We start from the raw sequence: 26,396 nt of genomic DNA on the forward strand, positions 1-26,396 counted from the left end.
ATGCTGTATGACTGAAAGCAGGAATAGTGCTTGTGTCACTCAACAAGCACTTGCATTCTAGGCAAACAAAAGCAAACTGGCCAGTGTTCATTTCTATTTTGGGGTCATAAGCTGCATAACCTGATAGACAACCAAATATCAAGATCTTCTCCTGTCATTGAAGGCTAAAGTGCAGCGCATCAGTTGGATAACAGAAATAGGCTAAGTCATATACAAATTCTCTTACCTTCAGTGAAATCATCCTAAAATTTTGCAGGAGAAAATAATTTTCTATAGAAGTCAAGCACTACCTACACAGTTAGAATTACTTGAGCTAAGAACTGTGAATCATTCATAACACTGTACTAGAAAATAGATTAACATATTAAAACATTTAACTACTATAGCCAGGAGAGATGCATGGACTTCATTAGCATATGTCATGTAAAATCACCCTTGTTTCAGGTCTACTATATTTTATGAACTTACAGGGCATAAAACTAAATCCCACTACTTACAGCATATCCTTGCAACTGTGTGTTCTGAATACTTTAATATTTAATTACACCTATAACAAAGATAAATTAAATTATGCTGAATCCATTCAAGCTATCACCATATACTGATTTCATACAAATTATAGTGGAGGGAATTACACCCTTCAATTAACTGTATGTTCTTTGCTTTAAGCAATATATTGATTTAATATGTATAGTGTGTTGAAACAACTTCTGTAAATCCACCAGCTTCTGCGTTTTTGAAAACTAGGAATAGCAAGAAAGAAGTACCTTTCTCTCAAGACTTTCCAATATTTGATTTGAGGTTTTCTCATTTTCTTGATTTGCTTTTAGGCAAGACCTTAAGTCTTCTATCAAGTGTCTTTTCATAGTAACGTCCCTCTCCAACTCAGATATTCTGCAGAGGGAGAAGTTGGACTGCATATCACTGCTAGAAAATTTGGTTAATATGCAACTAAAAGGTATAAAGGCAGTAGACAATCTACCATACCTGTAGCATTAAAGTACTTTCAAAAATGAAAGCTGATGCAGCTCTTGCAATTTACTTGGTTCTCAAGTACTAAACCCAGTTTCAGTCTCTTATTAACAGATCTTTTTCTAAATATGCAATATATTTGTGATTTGATTTTTGCTTGTCTGAACTGAAATCACAATCATACTGAAACTATTATCAAAAAAAGGGAAAACAAACCTGCTGTGCCCACAAAATTCAATTAATTAAATTCCTTTGATGTCTCAATCATTCAAACACTATTTTTTGCAATATTATTTTCAAAAGAAAGTGAAATGGGGAAGACTCCTTTCCTCCAACTGAGTAATACATGGAAATAGTTGAAAAATCCCTATCCCTGTGTGTCAGATGAGATAAAATGCAAAATCTAGAAATAACATCAGCTTTTGTCAGAAACTTCCTGTAAAACCTGCAAAACTCTCATGTACTAAAAAGTAATCTTTGTTCAGTGAGAAAATTATGCCTTATAGAATGCTTCCACCATTATAACACAAATTAATATTTTAAATATAAACATAAGCAATACCTGAATATCTCCAGATATCTGGATTTTTTTCCAATGAAAGCAAAATGAATGGCAGTATATTCAGGAATACAACACTCTTAATACAATGTCAATATTGTATTTTTAAAAAAACCCAGGAATACAATGCATCTAAAAATTTCTTTGATCTATTTCACTTTTATACTCTTACTGCAATTTTGGTTATTATATTTTACTGCTTATAAAAAACCAATATCTATTTTATAAAGAAAGCATGCTATCCAAGAATTATTTTAAATTTGAAATCTTACGGTGGAAAAATTCACTTTGAAACAGAAAATAAACCAATCTATAATGTAATAATTTTTAGGGCTCTCTATTTTTTAAATGAACTATTTTCAGATAAAAAACTGCATTCTTTTTTCAATTAAAAAATCAGAAGGGTTAGAGGAGTTAAAACCTTGGGCAGATAAGAAATTCAAGTACACACAGCTTTTTTTTATAGTTGAGATGGTAATATAATTGAAGAACAGCATCATATCAGTTACAGTAGGTAGAATAAAAATATCAATGGCATATTTGACAATTTTTGAATTTCAAAATGAATAATAGACATGAATCAATTCAAATAGAAACAAATACAACTGTCCTTTTGAACTTTTTTATGAATATAAGACTAGCTATTTAATCTTATTTAAGCATCTGAACCTTGACATGTCTCTTAGCCCCTAGGCAAAGAATTACTGAATCTGAAAGACTGTATTTAACAGCGCTGAGGAATTCATTTCAACTCACACCAAGGATAAAATAGCCTGAGTTCCGACTTAAGGTGTTCTTCCTGCCATACAGATACTGTACCTAGCTGCATCAGTTTACGAAAACCGCAATTTAAGCATAAACTGTTCCAGTTTCAAAAACGTCCCTGTAACACTATGCAAGACTGCAGTAAAAAGAACACGTCGCTCTCCTAAGAGCCGAGGAACAGTTGACGCTGTAGCAATTTTACAGCTGCCACTGGGTGGCACCAGACACAATGGATAGAAGAGGCACCATACTTCGCTGGCAGCTCCCGAATCCATTCTTTTTCCTGGACTTGTTTTTTCAGTGACTTAATGGTGGTCGATTGCTTAGCGATCTCAGTGTTCGAATTCTGTATTGAAAAACATTAAAATATAAATAGAGCAGACCGAATTTGATCACAGTCAACAGTAAATTTTGGAAAAAATTATCTGAGTAAATTTCCATATATTTTATGAAGATTCTTAGAAATTAGCTGGTATAAAAGGAGTGTTCTTACTTCCTAGAAACACTTCAGCTGAACTACATTCCTTGGAAAATTTGATGAAAATCAGTACATTTCCATTGTTCTAATAATGTATGGCTACTAGATGTTCTCTGGGACACTTGCAAGCACCAATCAGGACTGCATTTTCTCTTGCATAGCATGGTTAGAATAAAATGTAACAGAAGAGAAGTAGAACTGGATCTTCATTTGAACTATATCTTTGTACGTACAGTTCTACAGCACAAGTAATTACATCTTTACAGAAAGAATGTCCAGTAATTCCTTTCATTTTAAGTATCAAGAAATACAAGACTATTTACAAGAGTGGTTGCTTTTATGTCTCCTGAAATTCAAAGCACAAGACAAAGACATTTCCATTTGTCTGTACTAACACAAATTCTACATTTCACTAACAACTAGGTATGATCCTAATTTTCAGGCACATGTCATTCCAATGAAGGACATTTATACAGTTGTTGGCCATTCCTCATTTGTATATAATAAGAAAAAAAGTGCTTCTATTCCTCCAGGCAATTACACATATCATCTACCCAAGATCTAAATGCAGAAAAACTGAATCATTCTACAGAGAAAAAAGAAAAAAAAGAAATTTACCAAAAAAAAAAAAAAAAAAAAAAGAAATTTACCAAGTAGCCATCTTAGCAATCTGACCATATGCATTCAATGCCATTGCTGACATGGCAGCTCAAGCACACCACATAGAGATATTTCAGAACTCCAAAAGGTGTTGCCAAAAGATACATGTTAAACATATGCACCAAGTATGTATCTGCCTATATGGCCTATATGTATACAGATTTAGCCACCATACTATAGCTTTTTGCTCACTATGTATGAACAATAAGCAAACAGATCAGACATGCTGTAAACAATGATACTTCAGGAGAATTTTTCTGCTCAGTGCAGACTTGTAATGCCTATTAACATTAATGGGAGTATTGCACATAACTCTGTGCACCTCAAGGGGAGTATATATTCTTGTGTGCATAGTTAGATGTAAAATATTGTTCTTAATAACTTGTCTAGTCTATTTACTATTATTATAATGTGAGGTATAACCAGAAACTTGTTAAAATGTTGTATGCTAGCAGAATATTCCTGAGTTTCCTGAGACCTGTTTGTGGAGCTTGAGTTCCATTAGCGTAAAGTAGAGCACCCAGTTACGTGCTTTCCACACCAGACACGAACTTGAGTACTTAGGTGGGCCTCTGCACACATTCAGAGGCAAAGACATATGCTTATGGTATTTTGCTTCCGAACTCACCACCCACACTTAACACATTTCCTCCTGTTGGCAAAGATACAAGGAGTCAATACATGCAATGTAAACAAGCACTGCAAAGACAGCGCTAAGGAAAAAAAATTAACCAGCAAGGCCAGGTACTTGGACATTTTGAGCTATAATGAAAGCTTTTGCTGCTTAGACATTCAGATATTCAGGAGAATAACTATGCGTCTCATCTTTAAGTCAGCTAGAAAGCCTGGAACAATAATTGAAAACCCTTTGTCAAATTCTTCAGCTAAGAAATGACTTGCAGGACTTAAACTAGCTTTAAATAAAGTTAAGAATTTCAGAAACTTGATTTAAGTAGTTTTTGAGCTCTTAATATTCAAAACTCTCATCCAATTCAGAAAACAGTGAATTTACTCTACTACATACATTTGGGGTCACAGACTATCTCCATCCTAAATATAGTTTTGCATACATGATTTATTTTTTCATTAAAAATTTAATATCTTTAAGAAGGAATTAAAAGTCATGCTAGTATTTTTGATATCAGATTTATATATGCTTGCTAAATATTTCCTCTGCTGCAGAAACAAAAAAACCTTTGATTTTTCAGCAATTTATTTTGCAGTTCACATTTGGCAGACAAATAGAGTAGGCTTCTAGCATGGGTGTTACTCTTAAACTGTTTTAAAAAATAAACACCATTTTTTTATTTTTCCTACCTGCATAGATCAATTGACTGCTAGGTTTCTGGATAATGAAGATATTCATCTAAAAGGTACAACCCTAATTAACAGCAACAGAAGCAGATTATTTAATCCCAAAACTAAAAACAATACTCAAGAAGACAGTGTGTATGGTTTTAAGACCTCTTTCTCATAATTAAAGCAGATCAATTTATGTGCCTTTTCATGGCTACTCCCTGCTGGCCTCATCTCTTTATCAATGTGACCTACCTTTACTAATCCCTGAATTTAGATGTTATGTATCCAGTGTCCAATAGCCACGATCTGTAATACCATGATTACCATCAACAGCTCAGAGGTCTGAGCATTACCCACACCTCCTGTGCTAGCACAGCTAATCCAGCATTTAGAGTCAGCTATGTTGACCATGTAACAGAGCCTTTTCTCCTAGCTGATCCTTTGGCAGACTTCTTGCTACTGTTGAGTTTCTTCTAGCAGCACAAAGCTGCACCATTTTGACCTTTTCTCTTTTCTCTACTATTTAACAGAAAACAATTGGAGAAAAAAAAAACCTTGAAGACATACTGTTGCAAATATATTTCCTCCAGTGAGAAGAGAAGAAGAATTAATGTGTTTGAGACAGGCCACCTGCTGAGAAAGCTTTCAGAACAACACAGTCGAGTCTCTGCATCATTCACATGCAACAAAATCACACAAGACTGAAAAGTGAAATCATCAATCAGTCAGTATTTTCCTAGCAGCTAATCTACACAAATACAAAATAATTAAAAGTCTCTCTGAAGACAAAGACAACACTGACACACACACAACACTGCTGCCCCATTACCTCAAATTCTTTGCTCCACTTTCACATACAGCTATTGCTTTTCTCCTTCTTAGATGAAGAAAGGAATCAACTGAATTCTCATCAAACCAATTTCACAGCCCCTTCCAACAAGATCTACTTAATCATTGTGTGAAAACCCACCAAGGCTCCTATTTGGCCTATTTGATCTGCAGAAATTGTTTTAGAACTTTTAGTTCTGTCTATGAATACATTTCTACTTACCATCAAAGGCAATCTAACACCTAAGCTGCTAATCATTGGCTATGATATACAAATGATAGGCATATGGGAGTATAGGTATGCCTGCTTGACCCAGTTATGAACTACTGCTCATACAAATTATCCTCAGCACTAGATAATCTGTTCTGTCACCTTTAGTTTGCACTGCAGCTGTTTCATCTCTAAATCAATGTTCTTTGAAGGAGCTGGTGTGGCTTCACTCTTGCCAGCAGTTTGAGGCAGATGTTCTCTCAACTTTAATTTTCCTTGTAGATCTTCTTTCTCCTGTTGCCACTTGGCCATGTTGGAGGTCAAAATCTGTTTTACAAAGAGAATAAACAATCACAATTTCATCCTAAAAACATTTCTGCTTGATTGTATGAGATGCTTCTCCAGTTCAGCGTTCAAGAGGAATGCAATTGTATATATCACCTCTAATTACATTGAATAGCTGTTGGTTGAATTCTCTAGTACAGGCAAAGATCAAATCTGGCAGAAAAAAGAAATCTACTACCACTGGAAACAAGCAATTATTTTAAAATTATAGGCAAAATAATTCAATTTTGATTGAATATGTTGCAGTTTCAACTTCAACAAACAAAAATTATCATACGAAATTGTAACAGCAGCTACTGTTGAAACATGTTTACCTAGAGCCTTCCTGGAATTCAGCAATTATTTCTACACAGAATATGAATACCATGGTGTCGTAGATACCAATGTGAATTAAGGGTAGTTAAAAGTCAAATCTGTTATAATGGTGACCACTGAAAGCTCACTTCAATTGCTGTGTTGACAACTGCTATAAAGCATACACGCTTCTCTTGGCTTTTGTTTTGATATTTGTAGGGCTTGTAGAGGTTAAAGCAAAGTGGACCAGCTGCACTAACTATCTCCTGGTTGGCTGGTCTTTACCTATGTGTTATTTCATCCCTTTCAATGTATGCACCATAGCCAGAGAACTGCACATTCCATAACCTTGACTCTAGGGCTGAAGTACTTAAGTGGTAAAAGACAAGCTGGAGCAGGACAGGATAACAGATGTTAGTTGTTTATTCCACTGGGTAGGTCTTACCACCCTATACTGCAGCCAAAATGCTTCTCACTTAGCAACATAAATGCTAAGTCCAATTAGCAGACGAGCCTTGTTAGGGATTTAGTTCAAATAAATATCATGCAAACAAACTCTCAGTCTTGTTGCACTTGACCGACAACCAACAAGACTTACTCAATCTTTGTACCAATATATTTCACATTACTCCTTTCAGAAGTAATGTTTTAAATAATTGCTTTAATTTAAATAATATTGAATGTTGTTCTGGAAAAAGGGGAACGGAAATAATCTTCATGCTAGTGATTAACTTTCACAAAACTGTAGTCAGCTGAAAGCCAACAATGGCCTAACAGCTCTCTGCTCCTTACAAGGATTATTAAAATGCTATCTTATTATTCCATGTAAGACTGTAATACAGTAGCTTAACATAAGAAACAATTGTACAAAGTGGTATGGAAATACCTCAAAATGCAAAAAAAACCCCTTATTTTGTGAAGAATCCTGATCAGAAGCATGAGAAGATACATGACAGCTTGAAATAACTAAATGTGTGCCTGATTATATGCAGATGCCAAATGAAATATCTAACCATAAATAAAAAAAAAATGAACATAAAAAAGCCCCAAAACCCCCAACCCCCCCCCCCCAAAAAAAACTCCTAGAAGCAAATTTAAAAATCCACAAAAAAAGGTGAAAGTTAAGTATTCTATTCTCAAACAGTTTATTATTTAATTTACAAATTAGATTTTATACAGCTTGATATTAGGAAAAAAAATCATATACATGTGTTTATAAAAACATACACTCACATGACTATAATCTGAAGATCATATATACAGATAAAAGAGATTCACAGTAATTCCCATTATGAATGAGAAAAGAATGCTTGTATATTTTGCATTAGCCTAAAAAAATATCATCGGTACAAGGAAAATTCATCTGGTATTTAAAGTTAAAAATCTAACACTATTTATTTCATATTTACCAAGCGCACTTATTAAAGTCAGTGGTCATTTTACATATGTATCCGAGCTAAGTACTGTTCTTAGTAAAGGAGTTAATCTTTCCATTCCCGTCTGTGTCTGTTGTCATTATTAAACAAGAGAGCAATATTGTATTTTCTAATTGACTATTCCTTAATCTGATATTCTCATAATTACTACATTTGCAGAGTAAAAGACAAAATATGGACCATTTCAATAAGAAAAACCAGCAGTAATACAGAAGGACATAGTATAGAAAAATATGAAGATTATGTTAATTTGTCCAGTATAACCAATATTTCTACATGCAGAATTTCATGATTCAGTGTCTCTATAATAAATTATTCATAAAAAGAAAAGAAAAAAAATCATAGCTAGATCAATATCTCTGTTCAAAATTAGAAATGCCCGTATCTGCCCAAGACAGCTCACAACATGAATTGCACCGGCTACATTCTCAAAAATTATAGCAAATACATTCAAAAAGAAAAGGTCTTCATGGGACAGGTACTAAAGATGACAGTTGGTTAGAGAAACTACTTAAGGAAGTAGAAAAAAAGATTTTAAAAAAAGAATCTACATGAATTCAGAAACAGCATAAGAACTATGGATGGAGTGAAGGTAGCATATGATGTACAAGGGCCCAACTTGCAAAAGCAGACAGGCATGCAATTGCAATCAGACATTTCACATAACTTGTCTTTTAATACTGCTGTAGATTTTGTAAATGTACTACAGGACTGATAATTCTACTGCATTACTCTTTTATTTTTAACTATTTATCTACTGAACAGTTATGAGAAAATCCTATGTAAATCCATGTGGGATGTAAAAAACAGACTCCCCCTGCCCTATCAAGAGATTTATGCCCAAAAGATAGTCCTTGCATTTACTTAAGAAACAAGTTCATTACCCTAGCATTCTTCACCACTGCCTATACTTTAGGTCAAGTTTTTAATTATTTTTTAATTTTTCAGACACAACAAAAGTTTTGTGCATGTGCTACCACGGACACAAATCCTGAATGACAGAGAAGAAAGAATTTACTCCAGGGGAAGAGGTCACCAGGATGAAAGGTAGAAGAATCTTCAACATCAGCTAGACCAGATGCTGGTAAAGGCAGCCTACTGCTGTTCCTCTATGATGTAGCAGCCTTTGTCTGCTGCACCTCCTCCAGAGTGTTTTTGGCTTAACAGATGTTTATAGGTTCAATATTTTAACATCCATCTATCTTAATCTCCTTGCTCCTGGTATACCCATGACACTCTGTACTGCTGTTCACAAAGGAGTAAGTGATGAAAACCCAGTTCCTATGTAGTCAGTATAAAACTTCCAGTGACTCAGCAAGGCTGTTCACTATAAACTCTCTGCTCACAGCTGTGTGGAAGGCCCAATGGTTCAACACAGGAAGTTCCTGCTATGGCCTCTTGCTCCCTGGCATCACAATCACTCCATAAGGGGCTTTGGGCTCATTTTACAGAAGTCACTATTCTACTGCAACTGGCATGTATGAATATAACATTTCTGTTGGAAGGAGCTGATACTGAATTGCTACTGAAGGCACATAATCCCCCACATTTACATTTGCAAAATATATTATATAAAAATTATAAACCAGGATGTAAATCAGGCATTCTTGATGCGTTTTTTGAGCAGTGACATAATCATATCTTACTACTCATTTTGTAAACTAAAGCTAATATACTTCGATGTGTAAAATCCCATTTTCTGCAAAGCTTCCCTAAACTCCTGGCAGATGCAAAGACTGCTATGTCAGTAAAAAACCTGAAGTTAACACTCACTTTTCTCCTAAGAAACCTTCCTACAGTAGGTAATAGAATACATTTGCCATATGCATAGCTCCTATACAAAGTTCTGTCAGAATTTAATACTGCTTCTATAAATGTTTTAAATAGAACACCATTTTTGCACAGTTTCTGCTTGATCATGAAAAACATACAAAATAAGCAGTACTTGTTGTACATGTAAAACATAACAGAACTTTTCAATCATGCTTGCAAGCAGAGAGCTACGTATTTACGATTTTACTCATTCTCTCAAATATTATTATAACATCATGATAAACCTATTTACAATATCCAATTTATTGTGTCAATCCCACTACTCCTGAAACAAAAATCTTCCTCTGCCTGATGGGTCATAGGAAAAAAAGGTGAAAATTAATAAAGATGGTATGTAGCTATCTGAAAAGATATATACCAGACTAAAAAGCTATGGTGAATACTTAATGTGATCATATAGAGAAAAGGCAAATAACTTCAAATCCTCGATCAAGTTCTTTTCATGCAAGTGCTGTAAGTGGTTGATTACTTAGTATTCTAGACATGAAGACAAAATATCAAACAGAAGTCTCTGGTGACTTAATATCCCATCCCTAAATTGAAACAAAGACCCCCCCAAAAGCAAGACAAACTTCTTATAAAATGTAGAACTTTTTTGTCATTTGTCCTTCTGAAATTTTGGTAAAATCTACCGAATCATTTAGTAGTATTTTTTTTTCAGTCAAATGCAGTTATCAGGAGCTGACTATTCCACAAAATGTCAAATAAATGAAGGTAATATAGAGGACTTTTTGCCAGTGCTTTAGCTAGTTGTTAGACTTCAGTAGCCTTTAGAGACCATTAAGTACCCTTTGGCTAATTGGCCAATGGTAGATTAATCCTCTTTTTATTCCAGCAGCACTATTTTAACACCCTTTGCACTCTGTCAGTGTAGTATCTGAATGACAAAATAATATTGTGCATGAATAATAAGCAGAAAAGTTAAATTAACATTTCATGTTTCACATGCCATACCTATGTGTCAGGGAGAAGAACCCTCTTTTAAAGCCACTGACATTCAACTTTTTTAAACAATCTCATGTTGACACCTTACTGAAGTGAATCTTCCTAATTACTGCTAATTGCCTATCAAGCAAAAAAAAAAATCTTTCCTTGAAGTGCAGTTGTCTGGTATAGATGAACACAGCTCCGAAGTGCATAGTAAAGACAGGCATGACACTTGAGGTGTGCTACATTATTATGAGGTCATACTAAATATGGTTTGCAGTGAACAAAGCAGCTTTTAAGGATGTTTAAGGTACTAAAAATGTCAATCTCTCATGAAGTGTTTAAATTAGTTCCCCGAAGAAAAGTACAGACATTAACCAGCAGATAAGAGGTAAATTTCTCATCTCAGGTATTTTACTAAAGAAAAACATTTGGCCTATTATAGTGGTAACACGATTGCAGTTCATCTGCTTTATAACAGCAATATTTACATTGGAATCGCCCTTTCACATATACAAATTATAAATTCAGCTGTTATTGGAAAAACATTTGTAATCCCTAACAAGAACTCCTAGACTCAAAGATTTTGAGTGTCTTCTTAAAACATGTACTATTACTGATCAATCATCACTTATAAAGGGCTATTTGCTAACACTTCATAAACAAAGGTTTTACACGTAATTTTAGTTCAGGTACTTACAGCTGATCTATAGCTAAATTTATTTATAACTTATAAAACCTAGCATTGCAACAGCAACTTATTAAATAATACAAAAAGAAAATCAACAGAATCAGTCCAGACAGGTCCTTTTTCAATTTTGATTTGTTTTTCTTTTTTTCTAAATACTAATAATATCACAAAGATCAAGAGCAGAAAACGTAACTATATTTTAGAGAAACATAAACTGTCGTATATAAATGAATTGGAGTTCTCCAAGAAATTAATTCCAATGAATTCTCCGAGAAATTAACTGCTCCTCTAACAAGAGACAAGTCTGAGTACAGAACTGTGCAACCAATACATTTTTTAAAAAAATTAGGGAAAACAAGAAAAAACTTAGTAATAATACAAATTGTATTTTTTAAGATGATGAAACTGCTTCTGATATATGTCATCTGTATAATGATCATACCAATTCAAAGATAAAGGTTTTGTCCTGCAGCAATTCTAATTTAGCCTTCATTTTCTATCACTTCAATTTCATGTCTCTGTACAAGTAAACATTGCTGTATCCCATGTCTAATTTCTGTACATATTAAGAACACTATCTTGCTTTCATACTAAAGCAGATGCTGCACTCCATCTGTCCTTGCAGATTTCAAGGGAATATAAGGACTATTAACTATTTATTTAACAGTACTTCCACAAGTAGTTTCATAATGATCAATTATATGATCACAACTGTATGATTTAATTTTCGTTGTGATTGATTTTCCAATATGGAGATGTAAACTGACAAAATATACAAATGTGCAGGACATTGTCTGAAAGGCCTTAATAGTTAAACAGAAAAACTACAGAACTTGAAGAAAACAATATTTAATAAAAATAAAAATAGTCAGTGTTTCAGTATATACTATATTTGAACTTATTTGAAGGTTTAATATCTGCTAGACACAACCCAGTTCATTATAACATTTTACTACAAATAAATTAAAAATGAAAATATAACTGGAGACATTTCATGACACTTTGTCCCATTTGAAAATATCTGAGTATTACAGCAAGCCAGATGTGGCTGAAGTTCAAAACCAATGTTTTCATGTTTCCACCATTGCTATTTAAATAAATACTAATAAATACTAGTATTCCAACACCTAACATGCTGTGCACATCGAGTAATGCTATATACAGGGAAAGACTTCCAGCTGATGCATAAAATTTTCTCCAAGACTTGCATGGTTTTATACTTACTAGGTAATTTTCAATATAAAAGATCCATGCGATCTTTTGTAGTTAGGACCAGGTTTTACTGCATGGGTTTTTTTTTAAAACTAGACAGTATTTATCTGATTTCCACCAAACATGAGAGTTGGGGCAAACTCATAAAGATTGAATTTTTCATCTAGGGTCAGGGATAGTGCTTGCCATATTCCCCCTGCTTAATCTTAACACATCTAAGCACTGCAAATGAACTGCTTGCATGAGAGCCAGTCAGGGAATTTCACAATCCCTACAACTCATTACAAATTTAACAGCAGCAATACTAAGTATTCATATGTTTCAGATAACACATACAAATATGCTGCACTAAAACTCATTGGGGGAAAAAATTAATAATGCTTCCATCTGGTTTCTGTATAACTCACATAAAATAGAGAGAAACCAAAATGAAAATGCTATTTTAAAGACTGTGTTTAAACTTTCTTTTGATTTACCCACTTAGTTCCAAAGCATATAGCTTTATATCTTTAGAAATGAAAGTTATTTTTAAGAGAATATATAAGAGGGAAAAAACAAAAACAAAAGAACTGAAAGAATGGTGAAATATTAATTTAACCTCTCCTCATTTCCATGTGTTTTAGAGAGTGAGCCATTTTCTACTGAAATATTTCTGCATCTCTAATGTAAGTGGGCAGGAAATCTGTACTTGTAGGGAAAGCTGTTCCCTCTCCCATATTACTCTTTATATATTATTTTTCTTTACTCAAATTTCAGATTTTCAACTGTTAAAGACCATTCTCTTTCAACATACTTTGAGAAAGTGATGTAAATATTTAAAAATAAAAATTACTAACATGTAAGTAGGCTATAGGCATTCTCAGAAGTTGGTTGCAATATTCAAGGAACAAAATGTAAAAAGATAGTTCTATGCTTAATTTTGTTCAATTATTTAAGTATCTCATTTTTAGCCACTTCAGATATTAATATTAATAAAAGCAGAAAAAATGTCCTCAGAAGGTCTTCTCATTTGTTTTTATGCAGATAGCTGAGTAAAAGTAAAACATTTTAAGTATAAATTGTATTAACAAACTTAGGTAATGGAGAAGTTCTATATTCTCATAGAGAATGAGAAACATAGAAATAAACAACAAAGAATTGTAGGAAAAAAACTATTAAGTATCTGGAAGGAATTTTTCTAATCACATAAAGGTGATGTTATACAAATATTTATTTATTATTTACATTTTTATAAAAGTAAACAAAGACATTGCTAACCTCTTCTGAGAGGTATGAGAAAGCTGATGACAAACATCATGCGGAGGATGCAAAGACAGGAATATTCTTCCAAATAATGAACTGCATTTAAAAATTATCATGAAAATGTACTTCATATAAATTAAATTAGTATTTCATCCCTGGATTCTTGTAAATGAACCCCCACAGTCTTATCTTTAATTCGTAATTTATATTATCATCAGAACCCTCGCTAAAATTACATGCATAAATGAACAGTTTAGGGTAAAATATTCTTTATATTACTATATTATTTATATACTATTTAATATCTGAAGAGACCATCACATGAAAAAGCCATGTTTTCAGTCTAATGCATAAAGTGAAATATACTTTCTTCTATCACGATTATCATCAACATTATGACTCACTTGGGGAATTTATTATTTTCCCATACATGAACAGTTTGAGGACAACACTGCAATTCTAAATCCCAGCATGAACGAGACCTACAGCTACTCAGTAGCTCCCTCACTCTCTTCTGCTGGTTTTACCAAGATAAGAGTATAGACAAAATGACCCATTTTGTGTACACAATACCCTAAAGACCGCAGGATTACCTTTCAACTCAAAAATAAAGAGAAGACTGTGTACAGTTCAGCCACCAAGGAGCAGATGCTTTCCCAGTGCCTGAGGATCTCGTGAGATGTGCTGTAGCTATGGTTAGTCATAGTCTCCACTACTGAGAAAGGAACTGAAGATCTTGCCACATTACGCAGCAGAAGTAGAATGGAGTGATGCACAGTAAACCTGAGCATGATACAAGCCATGGGAACAGTCCATGACTACCTCATTAATTCCCAATTAAGCCTTAGGAGAGCAAATCAGACCATACAAAAAATAGTAAGAAAGGATAAATACTCTTCTACCTCCTCTAGCAGTTACGGAGTTATGTGAGGTTCAGGCATTTCAGGCAAACCAGCAACTAGTCAAAACTACAAAATTCTCCCCTTGAATTACAAGGACAGAAAGAGTGTCTGACTTTGGTAGGGATGCCACAGAATCCTGGGAACTAGCACTCATTCTCTACAACAATGGGGAGTCTAAGACAGAGAATAATTAAGACAATCCCAAAGAGGAAACACTGTAGATATGTATTTTTAAAAAGGAATCTCAGGTAGTTCTCTTGTCTCAGAGGCGTTCTTGTTGCAACGTTTTTTTTCTACTGTTGTAGAAGATGTCTTAGCTCTTGATTCCCATTCCTTTATGCCTAGAAAGTCTAAAAATTCCCCCCAAACAAAATAAAGCAACCAACCAAAAAGTCAACCTACCAACCAACCAACCAACCAACCAAAACAACAACAAATGACAAAAAAAACCCCGAAAACCAACAAACTTTAAGAAAGTTCATGCATAATCCTTGGTAAAGTGATAAGAATGGCTTGTATTCCTGGCTATGGAGGTATGTTTCAAAATTTCTTCCTGTAGTGGAAGGGAATAGCCAGGACAACAGAGCACCAGCATTACTACCTTTGAACACATAAGCTTAGAGAACTGTGAGAATGAGAAATTTGAGTAAGATGCAAGCTCCAATAAAAATGCCAATTCCCTTCGTGCAAAACAATCTAGACAAAGAAATCTCACTGTGTGACAGGTAAAATAATAAGGTCAAACAGGAAACTGGTGCTTTTCAGATCTATCATCAGCAGAGAACTGGTGAAGATTCCTCTTCTGAAATCCAAAGGAGTCCAAAAGAACACTTGTTCTTGAAGGACAAGATGTGGGACCTGTTACTGGTCCTCCTTTCTGATCACTGATAAAATCTTACTAGAAACCAGAGAGTAATAAAATGCATGGAGGAAAAGGAGGACTTGGAGTCCAAGAAGAGTTTTCAAGGACTAGCTTCTAGTTCAAGATCCAGTTCAAGCTTCTAGAGTTCAAACTCTTCTCTATTAAAGTATCTTTCCTGTGCCAGTTATCTTTAAAAAAGACCTTCCATTTTGAGAATGGGGACAAAAAAATTATTTGCTAAATAAGAAATACATTAAGATGTCAAGATTCCATTAAACACAGCACATGTACCACACAGTATAAGGAAAATATTAATTAAAATTTTTGTTTAAATGCAGAGAAGATTCTCCTGGCAGCCATCTTCAGTGTCCTCAGAGAGAAAACGTGCATTATATAGAAGTGGTCTTTTTTTGGAAAATTAAATCCATTCTCTTGAAAGGATATGGAAGCAAAAACAGATCACTAATTTTAAATGGTCCTTTATCCATGGAAAGGTGGGTGTTACACTTCTTCAGTCTTTTACTATTAATCTGTTATTATTTTTAGATTTTATTAACAACAGACCTTCAACCTTTCCTCATTCTTGTTATGCTTTATACTTAGCAAAGTTCTTGTTCCTTTCTTCCAATATATGATTTGTGTGTGGTGCCAAACCAAGGTGCAATATTACACAGAGTACCTTGACATTGCTGAGTAGAAAAGGAAATGTCCTCTGTGAAACTCTCTGTAAAAAATAATGCCTGACAAGCTAGCAATGGCTCTGCTATGAAGAGCAGTAGTTTGACAAGCTGGTGGCCCTCATGCTATGAAGTACCTTTGTGCCCCTAAGAAACACAATATTTGTTCAGCCTGTGTGGATCTTTGCAAAATCAACACACATATCTGCAAGACAAAATAAATCCCACCAACCAAAACAAAACCCAAAACAAACAAAAAAGCCACAACCCAATCCCAAACCCAACCAATGACTATTTTGCCTTTTCCTACAACTTGCTGAGTTTTACTTTATGCTGGATTTCACATGTGGTAATCTTGTAAAGGGAGGGATAACATGTAAAAATTAAGGCTTCATTTATGCATGTATTTTTCATGACCAAGAGCAGCAACTCTCTCCCCTCTAGGTTTACTGTTTACATACAAATGCTGGAAAACATTTGAAAAAGTAGATAGCAAGAACATTTCTGTGGTCATTCACAAGTGCCGTTTCAATTAAATTCCAATTTTGTCCTTTGGGATTCAAACTACAGAAATTATTTTTGAAAAATAAAAGAAAATTCCTGCCAGCTTTGGAAAAAATTCCCAAGACAGCCAACTCAGAACTTTAGTTCAACAAAACTTCTTTTTTCTTACCTAATAACTGATTTTTAAATTAAATGCAAGAAGACTTTAAAAAATATTTTAATGTTTAAAATTGAAAAAAATGTTATAATTTTTTTTTTCATGGCTAACTTTAAAATTGTTACTATTATAACCACTTTGGAAAGAAAAAATGTAAACTAAGAATTACAGTTGTCTGTGTCTTTTTTATACCTGAAAACAATTTTTTAAACTGAAACACCATCTATAAGGAGGTCTGGAAAAGTGACAAATAGAGGAATAGTACATGGAAGTTTGGGGATTTGTTACATACCTTAGTTTTCAGTATTTTTTAAATAACCTGCTTCTGATACTAGCAAAAATGTGCAGCCATTCTCAATCGTATTTATAAAGAAAGAAAATATGTAATTATCAATATTATGACAGTTTTACTTGTAGAGACTGTCACACACCCTTTCTGACCACTATTACTTAATGAGATCTTACTGACAAACATGAATTGCCACAAATCTCTACATTCAAAATAAAGCAAGGAAAGTTAAATTCCTTTAGAAAATCTAAGGCGAGTTTCCTACTTGCAGCTGTACAGGAATCATCCACTTGCTACAAAGAAAACAAAAATTACACACTTGCAATGCTTGGATCACTTTCACTGACTTAAAATCTTGTTCTCCCAAGCAACTTAAAAACCTGAGAAAACCAGCAGTATGTCTACACTGTACAGGGTGTTCCCAGTGATAATCATACTTTCTTCAACACCTAATACAAAACACAGACATTGTTTTAACAAATACCACTTGGCTGACCTAGAAGATAGGATGAAGGAATAAGAAAGTCACGTCCAATTCCTCATGGATTCTCATCTTGAATCCTGGATTTTGCACAGTTTACCTTACGAACATGATCCGAGTGACATTTCACAAATTCCTGGATAAATGTTGCTACACTCTGCCAGCAGAGAGACTGGCTGTGTCATGCACAGATCAATAATAGCACTATGTTTCATCAGCCTCAAAATCAAAAGTGCTTCATCTGGCAAAAGCCATGGCCCTTGAGGATCTGACATATATAAAATGAATACTGTGCACACGATGTCTACTACAAAAGCTGCTAGTGTAAAGACAAGTCTAGTGACACACACTACAGTATATGGAAATAGGAAAATATGTGTTTGTATATATAAAGTTTTTAACTCCTATTTATGAAGAATGTTATAAATAACACAAACCAGCAGCCGAATAACAGCAATGAAACTGAACTTTTATGACGCCTGACAGAAATATAAAAAATGCAGGAAAACCCAATATTCAGAGTCCTTGGAGGAATTCTCAAGAAAATAAAAGGACATTTTGAACTGTACACAGTAGTATCTATGACAGTGGGCTGCAATAAAATGCACACTAAGCTATATATAATGACTTCTGATCAAAATTATGTTAATTAAAAATATGCTTTTATCTTCTTCAGAGTAACTATGCAAAATAGAAGTCTTGAGACTGTCAGTCATCAACCTGTAGTTTCACTCCCCAATATAGGCCTTCCTAAAATAACAACAGAAATTTATGCCTCCTATCACTTAGGCTTCCTCATATCTTAGTCTTTTGGTGACAGAGATTGTAAAGTTTTCAAATAAGTGCAGCATAAGCAGCAGGGTGCAGATTTTTAATTGAAATTACTTTTTATTAGAATGCATCTCCCTCATTTTTCTCATAGGAAATTTAGTCTTTTTTTTTTCCTGCCAAAGTTTATATTGCAAACAATACTTTGGGAAGTAAGTATTTTTACTGTTTTGAAGTCAAACCTTTAACAAACTATCTCAGCTTGAGGACTTTATCAAGATTTAGACAAAAAAAAAAAATAAAATTGGACTGTCTCTATGCCCCCAGTGAAAATGGAAAGCTTTTTCCTTAGAAAATATCATGACTACCTCACTAAAAATGTATTTTCTTATGCTCAATCCTCCTGGTAAAATCAGAAGTATATATTAAAAAAATCATAATTTATCTTTCCTTTTCTGCATTTTCCTTTACCAACTTACATACTACCTACATCAAATACTTTAACCTTCACTCAGCTCTGCAATCAGCAAAATTTAAAGGGTTTTACAGGAGTAACATAATCCTATATTCTGTGTATATTACAAAAAAAAGCCATTTTTCCTTCTCTGCGTATCTTCTGCTTAAGACTGATGATCTTTAAATGCTCCTCTTGCACACCATGGAATGGTCCTTTCCTTTAGGTTACTTCATTTTAATATCCACCTTCCCTGTGCCGTGACTTTTTATGTGTATGTCTTCAGTCATGATGGCTTTAATTTAATGCTAAAATGGCTCTCAGAATTTCTCTTCCTTATAACCTGATGTTTTATCACTATTGTAGCAGTCTTGCTTGGCTTCAGGGAGATTCTTAAAAACAAGTGGTTTGACTATCTTAAATTTATCGTCCATGTTTACATCTCTTTTCTGCAGCACTAAACTCATTTTAGCATTAATTTAAAAAATACTGGTGCCCACCTGAGCTCAATGACATAAACTCACTTCCATCATTGCTTCAGGTGAGCAGTGTTATTGAAGTTGAGAATTTACCTTCCTGTTCATACTTCCCATTTATTAAGCTTTTGCCATCAAACAAATACCTCTCTGTTACTTTTTCATGCATCCTACAGACCCAACATTTTTTCTATTCCTTTAACAAAAAATCTGCCTACAGCCAACCACAAGCAGCTGATTTCTCTCCAATTCTTCCTTTTTAGATTAGTTGGCCAATATCATTGCAGTTGTCTGACTCCAACTGGCAAGAGTCAATTACAGTCACCTAAAAATTACAGATCTCATATCTGCTATGTTTCTATCTTTGCTATTTTTTTAACCTTTCTTTATTAGACTGATGACTCTACAGGATTTCTTTTTCTCAGACATTTAAACTTGAGTTACCTGCTAACCTGCTCTCTGAAAACCTCACATTTGTTCTCTGGAACAACGTACTTTCAAATCCTTCCTATAAGTCTTGAAGTGCTTTTAAAATTAATTTAATTTGGATTCTGTGTATTAGAACTATACACATTATTCTAAGACCAGTCAAATTATGCCAGTCCAAGAAAACATATTCTTTCCATTCCTCTTATACAGACTCCAGTTCATACATTTGAGGACTGTATTTTTTAAATTGGCAATTCAAATTTTTTAAAATGGCAATGGGAGTTCATGCTCAGCATTACCTCCTATGACTCTAATTTTTCTTTAGAGTCCCTGGTTCCCAAGAGATAGCCATTCAGCCTCACTCAATGTGAAACTTGAGCAGTGTATTGGTTTTCATTATGATGTAATGATTTGCTCATTAAAAACACTGTGAGATCATAACAATCCACACTTTTCAATCAGACTCTGGTGGATGATTAAAAGCTTAAGAGTAGTTGTCAGTGACTGAAGGTATCCTATTGCACTGGCTTGGATTTTTTATGCTGTCACTAATTTTTAAAAAATGATTGCAAGATTTTACTTCTAAAACAAACAGCAAAAAGACGGTCATTTATTTCATAGTATATCCAGATAAAATAGATATGTAAGGTGTAAACCATTATCCTGGTGAAACTAATAATGCTATCATTGATGTGAGGGATAAACTGAAAAATTAATTTCATGGTATGTGAGATTCTGAGCTAGTGAAAATGATTAAGGGGTACTTATATGCATCAATTTAACCTTAAGGCATGACTTGAGACATTGAGTCTCCATTGTGTTCCATGTAGCAATGCCTAGCTCAAGTCCAAATTCTATGTAAAAGCAAGTATGGTGGATACAACTTTTTAAATTTGATTTCATATTTACACTTCAATAAGCAATGACTGTTGCACAGAGGCACAAAACAAAAATGAATGAATCTGCTTATAAAACTTCTGAAACTTTCAAGTCATAGAGCTACTACTGTAAACCCTATTCATCCAACTCCTTAGAAAATGCAACTCCTCCAATAAAGAACTGTCTGTCACCAATTCCCCTAGTCCATGTATATACCTTGCTAACCATATTAAGCATTCTCCTCCACCAATCTTCTGTTTTGTATCTTTACATTGAGAAAAATTTATTTCACAAATTAGGACAGGAGCAAAGGAAAGGAGAAGTAACATAGAGGAGTCCATTGGAGAGTGCAGGAGAATCAACTCACTTAATGTTCACAATACAAAATTATCTCCCCAGTTTCTCATGAGTCTTGAAAACTTTTCTTAAGAACATAATTGGGAAAACATTTATTTAGGCTGAGAAAAAGAGTGACTGTTAGGTAAAAATCCATCACAAAAACCAGGAAGAGAAGTGGAACTTCCAAGGGAGGATATATGGCTGATGGAAACCCAAAGCACCTACTTTTGGCATGTCATTTCACATTCTATTAGAATACTAAATCAGAGAATATCAACAAAAATTTGTAGCTACATCCCCTGTTGTTGCTCCTTCTCCAAAGGTTGAAAACAAAAAGGAATCCCTCACTATAGAGAGATGTATATGCAAGATTAGAGACAATAAAACTTAATTTTACCAGGATAAGTAGGATGTCTTGAAATTTCCTTGAACTCTGGAAATAAGCACATGCATAAAAGGTTTAGTAAAATCATTTCCATAGTTAATAGCAGTAGTTATTAATGAATAATTAATGGACTGCTCTGGTGAGTAAACCGAAGAGTACTGGTCCAACTGCAACACAAACAGGTTTTCTGTGACAATCTTTTAGAAAATAGAATCTGCCAGATCTGAAATGTAATCTCTTGGCAACATATGAATAATTATTCCCAAATCAATGACCTTCTTTGCTTGAGATTTATTGGTGAATAAATATCCTCTGACAAAACCATATATTATCTGTAGGACTTTACATAGTAGAGAAAGTTCAAGAATCCAGTGCAGCTTTATGCTTAATTTTAATTACTAAGCAGATCACAGTGAATTCAATAAAAACACTCATGTGAACACAGAAGGAAATCCTATTATGATAGTATATGTTGAGTTTTTCCAGGTCTCAAGATGTATCTTATTTGAGAATTTTTTTTTAGAAAAAAAAAATGCAAATTGAGTTCTGTTTTGGGTATTTTTTCCAATAGTAAGATTAAGAGCAAATGCAAAGGAAAGTTTGATCAAATCACAGGAAAGGTGAATAAAAAAGCTCATATCACATGAAATTAATAACATAAAAGTTACAGGATATCTTCTGTATCATCTATATAATCTAAATGTCTGTTCCATTACTACATTAAGCTGCTGGATATAGATATATTAGCTATACTTACAGAAATGTGTACAACCTTACAACCTCTGTAATATTACAATAACATGCTAATTCTTTTGATGCAGGTTCTTTCTTCTAATATAGAAAAATGCTTCTTAGCATATGCTGATGTAGCAGTAACTTTATACAAAGTTTATTTCTATTAATTACTATTTTTGCTTAATTTAGTCTTCCAAATTTCAGTAATTCAAAAACTTTCAATAAATTTTTATCATTCAGATATTTTATAGATATAATTAAAATTATCTAATGTACATAATGAGAAATATCTTTTTATGCTACCAGAGAAAGAAGAAAATCCAAAACTCAGCTTAGAAGAGGTGACACTAAAATGCAGAATCTTTCATGAATTTAATAAAAATACACAAATTGTCTGGAGTACATCCATGTAAGAGACTTCAAATATATAAAACCAGGACATTTATAGAAGTGTTTTGACATGAAATAACTGGATAGGTTTACAACCATTTCTAACTGGACTACATTTATCTAGAAAGCCCAAAAAACTATGTCCAAGTAATTACACATTTCCTGGAATGAACAAAACGTTAGGAAATTGCAAAAGCAGTTTCAGCTACTGCAGGAGAATTACAAATAAAATTTCATTTATAATTTCAAATTTATTCCTAAAATTTACTTTAAGAAAACAAGCATACATAAATCGTTATATATATATATGTATGTATATATAAAATGTAATACTTATATTAAGTGTGATAATGCATCTTTAAAGAGTGAAAAAAAACTTCAATGAAAACCAGAATTTAAGTGACATCATTGCATAAAATAATACTTCAGTCAATAATTTTCAATGCATCTAAATTTATCATCAACTTCTTCTTCGTTTCAGTGCAACTGAAGCATACTAAATTAGTGGATTTACTTTTATTTGGGTACATAAGAGAAGTGAAGCTGTGATGCTGGTTTTGCAGATGCAACACCGAACTCTGGCCTATGCTTTGATACACTGAGCAATAAAAAGTAGTCAAGAGAATATGTAAAGTAAGCCACAACCTTTAAAGAATAAAAAAGCTTCCTTTAGCACTTTACTTTTCTACTTTTCATGCTCATACCTTTCTATCCTTGAGATAATCTACTAGATAAACAAACTAAGATCTCAGGGGAAAAGAGTTCCCTTAAAATTCAAAGAAAAGTGAAAATCAAATAGCTAAAATAAAGTCTGGATGTGTATTTAAAATGCAGCCAGAAAAAAAAAGTGTAGTCTGGCTCAGATTTAAAATATGCTTCTAAAAAAAATTAAAAGCACCTTCCCAGTTCAGCAAAAGCATAGCAATATATCTGCAGGAAGGCATCTGAAAAAAACTTTACTGAAACCTTCACATTATCCTCTTCAAAGAATGTGTCAGCATTTGACCAGTCGACTTGTTATTATTCTGAGATTCAATTTTGCTGAAGTAGACTTACACAGACACTATGCAATTGCCCACAGTATTCTGTAAAGAAATGCAGCTTTCCTATGACATCATCTGAGAAACACTGGAAGTGCAAAAATATGGTACATTTGAGCAGTGGACATTTGAATAGCCTTCACATGAATAAGAGAAGCGCTAGTGACTTAAACTACTTATGGTTTTAATCTCTTTTTCAATATAATTTTTATGGATTTTTGCCACAAGAATGACACTGCATAAAACTAATTATGATTACTGTGTTGTATGCAATAAAAACTGAATGATAGAAATGAGTAGAGGGAACACTAAACCTTAGAGAAAAGATCCTGAATTTCCCCAACAATTTCTTCTAAATGCTTTTCTTAGAAACTAAGAAAACAATAAATACCATGGCTTCCACATTTAGTATCTGCTCCAGCTGTGATTTCTATATACCAATAACAAAATGTAACTACTGTACTTCTTGTACAGATGGTCTTGACTCAGTGTTAATGTAAATCCTTGGAGAATGCAAGTGTTGATTCTCACATGTGCAGTCACTTCACAGCCATTTTTTTTTAAATATGCAAGGAATTGCTTTTGCAGAAATCAAACAAAGCCAGATATCTATATTACTGCAAAGCATTTATAAGGCCAAACAAAACCAGACCTTAAATCCAGAATTCTGAACTCTTAAGAGCAGACAAATATACACTACATACATGCTTGGGTGGATTTTCAAGAAAAATACACAAAACCATGCATGTAGATGTTGTGAAAACCAGCAGATAGTAGAGAGTCCTTAAGTTGCATGAACTGTAAAATCTGTCTCAAAATGAACATCTGGAATATTTAAATCTTAAATCTAGAGTTGATCTTCTAGAGACCCTGGGGATTAAAATGAAGGACTGACTGCAGAAACATCTGTCCTTGTCTGCTAAAGCATTTATTCTCTTCAATAAATTCAGGCAAAATGGCATCTTGTCCAAGCCATGATGTTAATGTTAACAGTCGCTAGACAGCTAAACTTACCTTAGCCTAGGACCAAAAGTTCACTATTAATGTAAGCTTACCCAGAAGCTTACCTTCTACCTCTCAAGAAAATTCTAAAATCTAAAGTAACAAAAGTATTAACAAGAAAACCTTAAAAAACATTATTTCCCTTGCAGTATCTTAAAACTTCTAGATAGCATTTCTTACAAAAAAAAACCCCACCAAAAACCAACTCATACAAGTCCCCCACACAAGTGTGCTTTAGAACCATTAGATCTGTCTGAATCAGGGCTCTCTCTCTAAAACATGAGTGTACCCTGCAGTGACTGTGTAGGTTCTTTACCTCCTTAATTTTCACTTGGCAAGTAGCCCAAGCCTCTGCTTTAAATATCCCACTTGGTAGCACTAGTATGGCACCTGAAGAGTAATTAGTTGTAAGAAAGGGAATTTGAATCGTTTGCTGAGAAGGAAAAAAATGTGCATGCCTAATAAAGATTTTTTCCTTGAGTACCCGAAACACCCTTTATTTATTTTTGCTTAGAATGCACCACCCTTTAAATAGACCAGTGACCATTTTTTTTTTAAACCTTCCAGAAAAACTGAGTGATAGAAAACCAGTTTGGTTTTAAAGCAATGCTTTTTTAATTTTAGTCAGTCTTTTCCATTACAGCGGCTCTTATCTTTACATAAATTTTGTTCCCCCCGTTTCTTTTCTTTTTTATTTTTAAACAGTTCCCTGATAACAGCATTTCCTATTTTATTTCTCACATTGCTCTTCAATAGACACCTAAGGAGTAGTCTTTTAGGAAGGCAAATCATGAAGATGTCTGAGAAATCAGAACATTTTCGCTAAATTACTGTCCATGAAACTTTATATTATGATACTGTTTGTAAGATGGGCAGATCTTCACTGGTTCCAATGATCTTGGAAACTCTTTTTAAACAATTCATTACACATACATAGTTATGCAAAATAAGTAACAGAAATGAAGTTTTCTCTCCTCTAGAAATTAGCAGTTCCCTAGTCCTAAGAAAGTGAAAAGTGCTGTTCCTGATACTGCTTCTGCCTTCTGTGCAAAGACAAAAACACAGTGAAGTTTGAGGGGGAGGGGATTTGATTTCTTTTTTAATGTCTGCCTCCTTCCAGCAAGTCCATCTGTTGTAGCACTATAATTCTGGAAGCAGGATGTGTGTGTGACCAACAGGAGACAATTACTGCATAAGTGTTTGTTGATTCAGCTCTATAAAGGGCAGGCCAATCACTACAGTATGAACAGAAAAGAATTCCAGCTGAGGAGCTGCATATAGATTAACACAAAATACATATATACATGAGAATGGGGAAAACCAGAAAGGAGTAATAGCATGGAAACGGATTAAGTAGAAATGAAGACTGAAGCAGAGAAGAAAGTTTGTGTCCTTAGGTTGTTAACTAAATACTTTATTAGTCTCTATTTCCATAAACTTTGTTTTTTGGCTTTTCGCCTTAACAGAGAAAGATGGGATTAGATACAGAATGGGTCTGAGTCCCCTTTGGAAGAAAACTCTAGTTGTCTTGGGGTGTATGGAGACAGTGCCTGTTCTTTACAGAGGAACAGGTACTAGTTCTGGACTAACCAGATTCTCAGGAAGGTTTGCAGATCACAGGCTAAAAGTGAAACTTACCTCAGTCATTTGAATACATGTAAAAAATCAGCATGAAGACCACTTTATTTTCAAAAGGATAAATAAATTGCATTGATACACTAGCATTAATATTATCTGCACATAATAAGTGTTTCACACAAAGCATGGTAATACATAATATTTCATAATTTTGACTATAATTAAAAAAATATAAAAAAATCAATGTTATCAAAATTTCACAGAACTGCACTAGAATTAACATGAACATTGCAAGAC

At 33.8% G+C, this 26,396-nt stretch overlaps 1 protein-coding gene across 1 annotated transcript in view; it reads right to left on the reverse strand.

Annotated features, from left to right (window-relative positions):
• Positions 1–26,396, reverse strand: part of CNTLN (centlein) — a 169,661-nt gene that overhangs the window by 28,264 nt on the left and 115,001 nt on the right. Inside the window, 3 exon segments of the mRNA XM_071425911.1 lie at positions 768–894; positions 2,548–2,642; positions 5,935–6,099. Of these exon segments, the coding sequence (XP_071282012.1) occupies positions 768–894; positions 2,548–2,642; positions 5,935–6,099 (387 nt within the window).

Source organism: Agelaius tricolor, unplaced genomic scaffold, assembly GCF_023055355.1.
Source record: "Agelaius tricolor isolate 1412-34295 unplaced genomic scaffold, bAgeTri1.0.p SCAF_4, whole genome shotgun sequence".
Taxonomy (NCBI): Eukaryota; Metazoa; Chordata; class Aves; order Passeriformes; family Icteridae; genus Agelaius; species Agelaius tricolor.